Source organism: Microtus ochrogaster, chromosome 15 (assembly GCF_000317375.1).
Source record: "Microtus ochrogaster isolate Prairie Vole_2 chromosome 15, MicOch1.0, whole genome shotgun sequence".
In the NCBI taxonomy this organism is placed as follows: Eukaryota; Metazoa; Chordata; class Mammalia; order Rodentia; family Cricetidae; genus Microtus; species Microtus ochrogaster.
In genome coordinates this window covers 10,759,601-10,771,614 of record NC_022017.1, presented here as the reverse complement: position 1 = coordinate 10,771,614, position 12,014 = coordinate 10,759,601, and the positions used below count along the sequence as shown (strand labels likewise).

Genomic DNA, 12,014 nt, shown 5'->3' with positions numbered 1-12,014 from the left:
ACTAGAGCGAAACCCTGTCTTGAAGAAACCAAAAAAATAAATAAAATAAAAATAAATAATGAGATGCTAAGCTGGGTCTCAGTGCTTCTTTTCCAGAGTGAAGCTAATTTGCAGCCACTGTTGGCAGAACCAGACCTTCTGGCACCATGTGGTAGGGGCAGAAGTCTTGAGGCAACTACGTTTTTTTGTTTTGTTTTTTCCTATCTGCGCTTTTCCCGGAAATTCCAGACACAACCGTCATAAACCAGTCTGCAAAGGCAGCGCCCACCCTTCCCCAACTCCCCAGCAGTTCACTTCTCTGCCCTCTTAGGCTTTGTTTGTTTTCAATATAGCTCCTGTGCTACCAAAGGGACTCCGTAAGGGGAGGAAAACATTCTGCCTTATTTTGCTAGAGATCTCTATATTAAATTCTAAAATTTTCCGGGGTGGAAAGCAGAATGGCTATCTGGGGCAGCTAAAGGTGCCTGAGCTTATTTGGTGATGTTTTGCAGGCAGCTTTGGGACTCGGTGAAACTCAAGACAGATGTCAGAGCAGCTCCTTTGCACACAGCACAGATGAACATACAGGTTTAAACATACACAACTTAGGACTTGGGGACCAGCGTGCCCACAGGACTGTATACACAACTGGCTGGGGAACCATCTCTTGGGTCCACCGGCATGTCACCCGTTTTAAAAGGCTACTCGTTCACAAGGAAAGAGATTGTGTTTCCAAATAAATGCAGACTCCTGACTTCAGAGACGGACAAAACAAAGATGCAGCAGTTCTTTTGTCTCTTGTCTCAGATGTCAACTGACGGAGTCGAGAAGGGATCAGCTGCACTTTTCCGCTGCTTTCTGCGAGGGGATTTAACCAAAATAACGGTGCTGGTAAAATAGGCTGACGGAACTGATTCAAGAACGCTACAGGCCGAACTCCGCAGGCCTCTCCGGGCCGCCACTCCCACACTCCCGCCCGCCCCGGCCCCGCCCCGGCCCCGGCCCCGCCCCGCTCCGTTCAGTTTTAGTCCGGTGCGTTAACTGCCTGCTCCGCCCCGGAAATGCGTTCCGGTCTCCGTCCACGTAGCTAGGGAAAGGTCTATCGCGAGAATTTCGCGTCCGGTGCCCAGATCGCGCGAGACTGCGGAGGGATCTGGGGCTTGTGGCGCGCGCGGTGGCCGCGACGGACGCAAGATGGCGACGGCGACTATAGCTCTTGTAAGTGAGTCCCTCGCGGCCGGGGGCGACAGTCAGCTGGTGGGAATGAGTCGTAGGCCGGGCCAGGACGCGGAGGGCCCTTGGGTGCGTAGCGGGTTGACCGGGCCTCACACGGACCCTCTTGTGGCCCCCGGCACGCGGGGCGGGGGCGGAGCGGGCGCGCGCGGCCGCTGCCGCTACTGTAGCTGTAGCTTCCGGCTCGAAGATTCCAGTTTCCGGCGGCTGGGCGGGGTGGGCCGACCTCAGGCGGCCCAGCTGGGTCCCCCGCAGGGCGGTCCTCGCTCTGCTGAGGTTGGGCGACAGCTGTCCAGGCGGCCGGCGGCGCCAGGGAGCCGTGGCTCCTGCTCTGGGCCTCCGCGACTGCGCCTGTGTTGGGGACGCGGAAGGGGCGGACCCATGACATTTGCTTTGCGCTGTGGTGCACAGAGAAGCGGATTTCCCATTTTGTTACCCCACAGTCCTCCCACATCTTCGAGCAATCATTCTTCCCCAGGCTCTGTTGGAGAACCCAAGAGTCAGTGCCTGCCTTGGTCGCAGGTCTTGTGGCGTCCTAAGACTCTGCTCACCCAGTGTCTTGTGCTGGCGACCCTCTGCCTGCTCCGCTCAGCAATATTCCGGGAGTGTCTGCCACAGGTCTTCCCACTTCAATCTTAGGAACCATGTATCTCTTGGACCTAACCCCACTGCAGCCCAGCTTTTTATTCACTGCCACCCTCACCAAGAAGGATGGAGCAAGGTCTGGGAAGACTTAAGCAGGCTTCATAGGGCCAAGTTATACCCAGGCTGCCGTTGCTCGGCCCTTGCTGGGAGCTGCACCCTCATACTTGGAAAGGGGCTCTTGCCCCAGTTTGTGAGGGATAGATCTAGTGTGTGCCACTCACATCGTGGCTAACTTTAAAAAACAAAACAAAACCATGCTCTGCTGCTTGAAGCTACAGGAGCAAATGGGCTTTGTGGAGAGACAGATTGCTGAGTACTAGGTGACAGTCCTGTCAGATGATAGAAAGGAGAGAGACAGGTATGAGATACTCTGAACAGCGCTGGAAGAGAGTGGAGGCCTCGTTTCTGAGTAACCGCTGGCATTCGTGCAGACTGAAAGGTTAGCTGGGGGGGCGGGGGAGTCAGCTCTACCATAGCGCGGTGCCAGACAGGTAGTGTCATTGTTGAGATGGGCTCAAGATGGGTATGGGCAGTAAGTCTCACCATTGAAGCAGTTTGAATAGTCTTTGCCATTAGTTGACTATGAGGCCCCTGGAGTTGTCTCTCTCTCTTCCTTGTTTTGCTGCATCCACAGTGCTCAGTACAAGCCTGGCTACCCAGGAAGCAGCACTGCACCTTGTGAAGGGACCTGGACAGATGGAAGACTGCGTCCTGCAGCCAGTCCCATTCTAGGGGCCTGGCACTGCTATCAATGGTACTAATAACTGCTAGAACCTATGGCTTACTTCCCACACACTAAGGGACTTCATGGAAGATGATTCTGTAAAATCTTCGCTGATGCCTGAGAGATAGGCCATCCCCCTGCACAAGAGGAGCTTGAGGCCTAGATTTTAGGTGATTTGCCTCAGGTTATTTAATGTGTCTTATAATGGAAGTAATTCTTTGTTCTGAGCTGGTGAAGGGCAGAGCTTGGCTTGTGCACCAGAGACACTCAGCAGCACTGTCCCTCAGGGGGGCTCCCCCTCTCGATGCACCACTGCCTGGGTTGGGGAGCATTGTGACTACAAGGCCTGCTGGTTTTCCTGGGACAATTGGCTGAGATGCATATTAGTGACTAGCTGAGTTAACAAATGATAGTTTTCTCTAGGTGCTTCCAGTGACTGGTTAAAACAGAATTCTAGACTCTTGGAGAACTCTCTCCTGGGGTAAATGGGCTAAACTGGGTGGTTTTCTTTTGTAGTGTCCATAGGTAAGCTTTCCCTGGAATGCTCATATGCATTGTCTGTGGCTTTTGGCACTATCTATCCTTTTCCTGGAGAGGCAGGAAGTTATACATATCCCCATATTCAACCTTCTCACTGGTGTCTGGCTAGTGCCTGAAGCATGCTTTCTCTGTGGGTGTTGAGAAGCAGCTTCTGTTCTATGGGTGTCTGTGCCAAGGAGTTGCCCTTCCATTAGTTTTCTCTGGAATATCATTTCTAAGTCACAGTGGAGCTGAGCTAGGCAGTAGTGCACATTCATATTGGTAGCACCGGGAGCAGCTCTAGGTACAGGCTGGGTCAGCCATAGTCTTTGCAGTATACTAAGCTGCCCCTTCTTTAGTAGTCTGATGACCTGAAAAGCCCCATTTTGTCCAAGTTGGCCAGCCTCTGGCTTTGTCTCCAAGATTGGGCACAACCATCTCTCTGTCTTTTGATATATGAGGAACATGTTCTTGAGCTGATGGTAGTGAAAGCACTTTCTGACTTCTGTTCACACTGCAATCCCTGAGAACCTGGGGTAGGTTTTAAGGCTCTTCCGTCACATCATTCTACTCCTTACCATATTGCCCACCTCTGCCAAGGTCTGTCGGGTGGCTGGGGCCACCCTTCTATCTTCTGAGCACTGCCTTTGGATACCAGTGTTCTCTATGTCTCCTAGGGTGGATCTTAACCAGTGTAGAGAACAAGTTCTTAACTGTCTTCTTAGGGCAGTTTTGCACTTTGGCTGCTGAATGAGGGAAGCCTAGATTGGAGCAGAGCTTGTGGAATTACTGGAATAAAGGTTGAGCTTAGAGCCTTGGCCCAAGTGTGTATAAAGCTTGATGGAAGCAGTGCTCCTGCTCCCTGGGGAAGGATGAGAGGATACAGCTAGCTGGTCACCCTGTCATCTAATCTGACTCAATCTCTCAGCAGAAAAGGGTGGCTTTCCTTGGCCTTGGGCTGGAACACTGCTTGCTCTCTGTCCTTTCCTTTTTGTCCCTTCCCGAGAGACTGTCAGCTTGGGCCTGCTCCAGCTGCTGCTCTGCTTTCTGTCGGTACCTTGGGTGGCTGCATATGTGCTGGCAGGGTAGAAGGTATAAGGACAGTATAAGGTGGGATTGATGCTGGAAATAAACTCAGCTGACCTTAAGCCCTTGCCCAGCCTCCCTTGTTCTAGATGGGGAAGGCAGCCTTCAGCTTTGGAAAATGAGAGGGTCTGGGTGATGGGTGTGCTTGACTCTTGGTTACATTTCCTTCCTGTCTGCAGCAGGTCAATGGCCAACAAGGAGGGGGGTCTGAACCAGCGGCAGCAGCCGCAGCAGCGGCGGCGGCAGTGGTGGCAGCAGGAGACAAATGGAAACCTCCACAGGTATTAACCTTAAACATCATTTCCCTCAGGCCTGCCTGACTGCCCGTGCATCCTTGGGCCTAGAGAGACCCAACTGGGGCAAATTGGACTTGTGGTGGGAGACTCCAGTGACCAGCCTCTGCCTTCTGGGTAGACAGTGTCCACAGGACTGGGGCCTTGGCCTGCTTCTGTTTTGTCTCTTGCCTGTGAGAGTCCATCTAGACTATGCCTGGCAGGACCTGGCAGTTGGCTAGCCAGGCAGCAGGGGGAGGAGATGGAGATGATGGGAATAACTACAGTCCGGCCCTCAGTGATTCTGGCTTTGAGCCATTAGCATTGTGCAGAAGGATGGGTCCTCTGTTTCCAAATGGCAGTGTTGTGTCTAGAGCCAGAAATAGGGATTTTCATTTTAGCTCTTTGTTTTCATGTAAGTAAAACAACAAAATAACATGTAAGTCAAAGCACACGAGTCTTGGGGAACCCCTACCCCCCCGCTTCTTTGAGCTTATGGGTGGGTGTGGATGGATTTTGTTCTCTAGTCACTGGCCCATGGGAGTAAGTCTTCTGGGATGTGAAGCTGGGCTCTGTTGTTGCTAGGTGATAGATTCTTTATTCCCACCTTCATAGAGTCCCCCAAGGTTTCAACCTTGTGTGGTGGCCTTTGACTAGGCCTTCCAGGCACTGGTGTTTGTGTCGGGGGGCCAGACAGAGATGTTGGTATGCAGCCTGGATCTTGGGACGTTGTGGGGGCTGAAGCTCTCTGTCCTGACTGGCTGGCTAGTATGCCATTGGTTGGTGGGAGAAGGGCCTTTTGTTCACCAAGACAAAGAAGAGATTGAAAAGTTTCTAGGGGGCCCAAGAAAAACTGGCATTTATTTCCATGGCGACAGCCTACTCTAGTGTCACAGCCTCATAGGCCTGGGGCCAGAGAGGGCAGAGGACACATCTAATATGAACCAGACTGCAGTCCTTGGTTCCATCTCTTGAGAGACTTTGGGATCTTCTTGGGACTCTGCCCCTGGGAGAGGGGGGGGGGGATCTTATAAGTTCCCTGCCTTTTGACCCTTGACCAGAAACTCAGCACTCTGGCATCCATGATGGGGTTCATGGGGTTTGACCCAGCCAGACCCTGCCTGCTTCTTTTGTACTTCAATCCTTGCCTGTTACTCCTATGCTATACTGTGGGCCTTCCTCTCTGCTGTTGCTCTCAAAGGTTGTGTCTGAAAGCCTACAAGAGTCCCCAGAGGTATTTTAAACTGGTTGGAAATGTGTGCTGGCTCTGTTTGTTACTCCCAGGGTCTGCTGGCTCTGACATTGGGCTTTCCATTTACATGGTTCTTTCCCTCTCCTGCGAACAGCTTGAAAATGGCTTTGATAGGAGTAGGAGTAATATAAACAATTCTCGTAGCATTCGATCATGTCTACAGCCAAGTCTCAAGCCCTCCCCTAGCTAGTGTCATGTGTTCTACATTCATTTGGCTAGAGTGCTGCTCTGTACCTGACTTCTGGTGTGCTGAACACATGACATATAGTACTGTTAATGTACTGAAGTGGACTGTAGCCCCTTGTAGGGCTCATGAACTGAGGAGTAACATTCACCCTTTCTGAGAGGCCTGAAATGGGCATTATTGGAGAGAGGCCCCTGCCTTGTTCTGGGGTGGCCTGAGGACCTGATAAGGGCCGTTGAGGAAACCAAGAGATTAGAGTGCTAGGTAGCCTGTAAGTAATGAATCTTTGATCCTGGTTCTGCTCTCTGGGCTCTGGAGCACAGCAGAAGTCGGCTGTTCCTCAGGACTTGGGACAGAGACTCTAGGGTCTCTGTCAACAAGGGGTAGGCACACTGATCTCCTGTGTTAGTTGCATAAGAAGTCCATTGTGCTGCTAGTCCTACAGGGTACCTGCCTGATTTAATGTGTCCCACCCATGAGTCATGACTGTGACAGAAGCCTAAATGGGGATAGCGGTGTCTGAAGGGAAGACCTACATCCTAACCAGGCATGTACTGCGGCTTAGATCCTATTGGTTTAAGAATCTAGGGATAGAGGGCCTGTGGGGCTTCTAGGACATGAGAAATTTTTGGTTTACTGCTGAATAAATCCTTTGTTTCCTATTCCAGGGCGCAGATTCTATCAAGATGGAGAATGGGCAAAGCACAGGCACCAAGCTGGGGCTGCCTCCCCTGACGCCCGAGCAGCAGGAGGCCCTCCAGAAGGTGAGAGTGCACCTCTTGGGCACAACTGCTCAGCCAAGATTGGTGAGGCAGGCCATCCTCCTTCAGGCTGGACTCCCCAGTGCTCCTCACTACCATCTCTTGCAGGCCAAGAAATATGCAATGGAGCAGAGCATCAAGAGTGTACTGGTGAAACAGACCATCGCGCACCAGCAGCAGCAGCTCACCAACCTGCAGGTGAGCCCCTCCACCCTCCTGCACGCCACTGCCATTATCTTGGGGCTGGCTCTGCTGGAGGCCCTCCTGCCCAGCCTGGGCCAGGAAGCCTCCACTGCCCCTTCCCACTACCTCCACCATCTCCTCCTCTTCTCTGCCTCCTCCTGTGCCTGTGGCCGACTGCCCCCAGAAGGTGTTATCACTCTCAGACTCTCAAGATTCATTCTCTGGACCACCAGGGTCCTCTCTGAGGCATGAGTGGCCTGGCCTTTCCTCCTGTTGCTTGATAAGGCCCCTTCACCCCCTTCCCACTCCTTCTCTGTAGCTCTGCCCAGTTCTCCTTCTTGGTCTTCCCACTGGTGCCTCTGGGTCTCCATCACACCCTTGTCACCCAGGCTGTGCACAGCCATGGTGGCAGCATGTAGGTTGTGATCCTCCCTGCCCCTATGGTCAGGCCTTTATCCCAGGGCCCTCGACTGAAGGAGCAGTCTAGGGGTATGCTCCACTGGGCCCTACTCTAGGCTGGAGGCTGTGATATCTGTGGGAAGAAGCCTATGTGAAGCTGACAGGTTCCTGGGCCTTGAGCCTTCCCCACCCCCAGGTCCAGCCCTCAAATATTCATACTGGCTGTTCACTGTGCTCTGTCCATCCCTCTCCTCCCTTCCTTCTGCCCTCGCCGGTCTTGCTGCAAAGGCTGTGGGGCGGGGCACCTGGGGCTCTGAAGCCCCCCCTGGGCAGGTGCCAGTGACCAGCCAGAGTGACCAGCAGTGTGGGAAGGCAGGCGGGCCTCCCTGGCAGGGCGGGGACTCCGCGCCTAGCTGCTGTCTGCGTGAGGTGTTGACGAGAGCGGGAGACTGCTCGGCTCCAACAGACTGAACTCTGTCTTTACTGTCTTTCAGATGGCAGCAGTGACAATGGGCTTTGGAGATCCTCTCTCACCTTTGCAATCGGTCAATAGAAATGCTCACTTCTTCTGGGGCTCATGTCCTTAGTCAGGGCTAGAGGGGGGCAGTGAAGCCCACTGCTGGGGACCTTGCTCCCCTGGCCGGCCCTGCCCGCCAGCTCTGGACGAGCACAGCAGAGCGCCAGGCATGGTGGGGCCAGTGGTGTGGGCACTCACCCCGGGACCGCCCCTGGGGAGGCCTTCATCTGCTCTGAGGGCCCACCTTAAAACTAACCGGCCAGGTAACTGCGGAGGGCAGCCGCGGCAGCCAGCCAGGGAGGGTAGCTGCCAATGCCAGGCTCATATGTGCCTTGTCACCCCATGTGGGGGATGTACCTGTGGGCCTCCAGCTCCTACAGTCTCCAGGCTGCCCGGGCTCTTGGCTCTTGGGTCTGATAAGAGAGGGGTCCTAACTGTGGCCCCATCATACTCTGGAGGGAGGATGGATGGATGGGGTGTGGGCTGGGGACCTGAGTGAGCAAGAGAGGGAAGGGCATATAACAACTTGGGTCACAGACCTAGCTCTCAGCAAGGGGTAGATGTTATGTGGCCATGGCTGCAGTAAGCAGAGGAGTCTGGGAAGGAGATGGCTCTTCCTTGCCCAGAGGCAAGTTGAAGTGGCCAGGCCCTATCCTGGGGAGATCCTGTGGGAAAGACATGGCTCATTCTCTGGGGTATTCACTTGGAGGGCCATCCCTGGATGAGTTGCCCTCATATTTGAGACATACTCTGGGAAGCACGTGTCTGATAGGGAGCTGTTGACCCTCTGAGGAGTCCTGGGAGATGTGGTCAGAGATACCTGTAGTTGGTCAGTCTCACCTTGAAGGGAAGACTTAGACTCTCTTGTCAACTGTGGCCTGAAGGACAGTTGTAGCTTCATGTCTTTGTGGGGCTTAGAGAAGGTGTGGCTCTACCCTTGTGGCCCTTCATCTGGGCAAGAGCCTGAGGTTTGTCAGGAGCCAGTTTGAGGGACTGGCCCCCAATTCAGGGAACTCCTAGTGTGAGGAAAGATAGGCCCCACCTGGGTGAGTCCTGTGTTTGTGGACCTTTTAGTCCTCTCTCTCAGGGAGACTGGACTATCCTAGGCCCGCTAATGTCTGAAGAAGTAAACTAGTCTCTTGCCACTGGGACCTTTGTTAGGGTGAGAGGAGCCCTTGTTTGTGTTAAGGAATAAGGCCCTGCCAGGCCTGTGGGGCCCTACTTGTGGCTCTAGAACCCCTTGCCTGGCACATGTATAAAGTGTTGGAGGGAGCCTTTCCCAGGGCACGGGGAGGTCCCTCATTGCAGTGGCCCAGCTCACTGCTAGTCCTGCCAGCTTCCCAGCCCCAAGGATCCCTGAGGCTTCTTCATTGGGTTCTCTGCTGCCTTGTGATGCTCTAACCTGGGCCAGCTCTTGTGGCTACAGTCATGTGCTCCAAGCAGCTCTTTTTTGTGGGAGGTGTTGGGATGGGAGAGTGTAGAGCATACTGAGTCCTCACCTATGTTTCCCTGCATGAGCAGCTTGCTCCTTGTTCTCTCCAGAGTGCCCCTGTCTGGGCTCCCAAATTCCTTCCCTGGGATCTCTTCTGGGCAATGGCTGCCCTGTCTTCTGCCACCCTCTCTTCTGGCCTCCATGCCAGTAGGTGTCTCTGGCTTGGACAGCTCCTCCTTCCCTCTTCTGTCCCAATACTTGGCTGGACTAGTGGGAGGATCTCCCAACCTAGCCCAGGTACCAGGCCCCCAGACTGGAGAAATGGGCTGAATTACAGAGCTTTCATTCAGCCTTGGCTCCTGACCACCTGTCAGCTCTGCTGCCATAGTCTGTCTGGGACCTGGGTGGGTTGGGTACTTCCATGTCCTGCTGTTGGGCCTGGCCTTCCTTGGGGTGGGGTCCTGTTGACCCCTAAACCCTGGCTGCAAGAGCCCAGCCTGCACTTCACTGCTGTGTGGGGAGCCCTTCCCACAGCAGAGCTGGGCGGGTGGGCCAGGATGGGAGAGGGCTGCTGAGTCTCCTGCCTTCCTGACAAGCCAGTGGCTCTCTCCTTCTGTCCTGCTGCAGATGGCAGCTCAGCGGCAGCGGGCACTGGCTATCATGTGCCGGGTCTATGTGGGTTCCATCTACTACGAGCTGGGGGAAGACACCATTCGCCAGGCCTTTGCTCCCTTTGGCCCCATCAAGAGCATTGATATGTCCTGGGACTCTGTTACAATGAAGCACAAGGTAAGCAGATCGGAGTTACCCCAGTGCCCTAGCTTGCCCTCCTATCTGCTTTCCTGGCCTGATGGCAACTCCCTGTGTTTAGGGCTTTGCCTTTGTGGAGTATGAAGTCCCAGAAGCTGCACAGCTGGCCTTGGAGCAGATGAACTCAGTGATGCTTGGGGGCAGGAACATCAAGGTAACGACATGGTTTGGTCTTGGGCCTAGAGCTGAGAATAAATGAGTCCTTGTGTGCTCACATAAGACAGACAGTCACCACAGGCCTAGGCCGATGCTAGACTTTGTTCTTAACCTCTTCTATAGGTGGGCAGACCCAGCAACATAGGACAGGCTCAACCCATCATAGACCAGCTGGCTGAGGAAGCTAGGGCTTTCAATCGCATCTATGTGGCCTCTGTACATCAGGATCTCTCTGATGATGACATCAAGAGTGTATTTGAAGCCTTTGGCAAGATCAAGTCTTGTACACTGGCCCGGGACCCTACAACTGGCAAGCACAAGGGCTATGGTTTTATTGGTAAGTTTGGGGAGAGACAAGGAAAAGAGGGAGCCCACCTGGTACTGGGGCTGGCCTTCCTCACTGCTCATCCTGCCCTGCAGAATATGAGAAGGCCCAGTCGTCCCAGGATGCTGTGTCCTCCATGAACCTCTTTGATCTGGGTGGCCAGTACTTGAGGGTGGGCAAGGCCGTCACACCCCCCATGCCCCTGCTAACACCTGCCACGCCTGGAGGTCTCCCGCCTGCTGCTGCTGTGGCCGCAGCTGCAGCCACAGCCAAGATTACAGCTCAGGTGAGAGCTGGTGCAGTGGTGTGGGTTTGACAGTGGGTGGATAGGCCCACTGATCCTTTGGGAACTGGCTCTTTAAATGGTTTTGGGTAGAGATAGCCAGACTAGAAAGTGACTGGTTGCCTTTTGGTTGCAGGAAGCAGTGGCTGGAGCAGCAGTGCTGGGTACTTTAGCTACACCAGGACTAGTGTCCCCAGCACTGACACTGGCCCAGCCCTTAGGGGCTCTTCCCCAGGCTGTCATGGCTGCCCAGGCTCCTGGAGTCATTACAGGTATGAGTTTCTCCACCATTCCTTACGCCTCACCTCGAGGCTGTCTTTAGCTTCCCAACTCATACTTATTTCAGTATAACCCTTTGAACCCAGGGCAGGCTGGCTATAGCTATAGCCAGCCAGCGCTCTACTCCTCAAGGAGGGTGTATGTGTGACTATTGAACTTGGTTGGTTTTGCTGCAGGTGTGACCCCAGCCCGCCCACCCATTCCAGTCACCATCCCCTCTGTGGGCGTGGTGAACCCCATCCTAGCCAGCCCGCCAACGCTGGGGCTGTTAGAGCCCAAGAAGGAGAAAGAAGAGGAGGAACTGTTTCCTGAGTCAGAGCGGCCAGAGATGCTGAGTGAGCAGGAGCACATGAGCATCTCCGGCAGCAGCGCTCGCCACATGGTCATGCAGAAGCTTCTCAGAAAACAGGAGGTAGGCGGTGCAGTGCCAGTGCCTCTCTAGGGAGAGTGGGTCGAGTGTGGTCCATAGGCCACAGCATTCACTTCCCTTTCTCACAGTCCACAGTGATGGTTCTGCGCAACATGGTGGACCCCAAGGACATCGACGATGACCTGGAGGGAGAGGTGACGGAAGAATGTGGCAAATTTGGTGCTGTGAACCGGGTCATTATCTACCAAGAAAAGCAGGGCGAGGAGGAGGATGCAGAGATCATCGTCAAGATTTTTGTGGAATTTTCCATGGCCTCAGAGACTCACAAGGCCATCCAGGCCCTCAATGGGCGCTGGTTTGCTGGCCGCAAGGTGGTGGCTGAAGTGTATGACCAGGAGCGTTTTGATAACAGCGACCTCTCTGCGTGACTTTGGCCCCCTTTCCTGGACTTGCACTTCCCCCTTATTTCCTTTGGGTTCTGTAGAGTGTTAACAGTGGTGTCCTTGGGACCAGGCACTCTTCCCAGCCCACACTGTAGTGTACATAAAGGTGCAGATACTGCTGGCCCTGAATCCCTGTCTGAAGTTGGTCCCTTGACCCAAGTC

At 54.1% G+C, this 12,014-nt stretch overlaps 1 protein-coding gene across 5 annotated transcripts; it reads left to right on the top strand.

The window, feature by feature from the left end:
- Nucleotides 1-1,116: 1,116 nt before the first annotated feature.
- Nucleotides 1,117-11,986, top strand: Puf60 (poly(U) binding splicing factor 60). Of its 5 annotated transcripts, XM_005354080.3 has the most exons (13): nucleotides 1,147-1,197; nucleotides 2,492-2,611; nucleotides 4,366-4,467; nucleotides 6,563-6,658; nucleotides 6,764-6,853; nucleotides 7,732-7,782; nucleotides 9,814-9,975; nucleotides 10,058-10,150; nucleotides 10,276-10,489; nucleotides 10,573-10,763; nucleotides 10,897-11,032; nucleotides 11,216-11,451; nucleotides 11,538-11,986. In XM_005354080.3, the coding sequence occupies exons 2-13, from the start codon at nucleotides 2,609-2,611 to the stop codon at nucleotides 11,835-11,837; spliced, it is 1,674 nt and encodes a 557-aa protein (XP_005354137.1). In that variant the 5' UTR covers nucleotides 1,147-1,197; nucleotides 2,492-2,608; the 3' UTR covers nucleotides 11,838-11,986. The 5 variants fall into 5 exon arrangements, with proteins under 5 accessions (XP_005354135.1, XP_005354139.1, XP_005354136.1 ...); XM_005354078.2 differs by lacking the exon at nucleotides 2,492-2,611 and having other exon boundaries at nucleotides 1,117-1,197; XM_005354079.2 differs by lacking the exon at nucleotides 2,492-2,611 and having other exon boundaries at nucleotides 1,122-1,197; nucleotides 4,369-4,467.
- The last annotated feature ends 28 nt before the right edge of the window (nucleotides 11,987-12,014 follow it).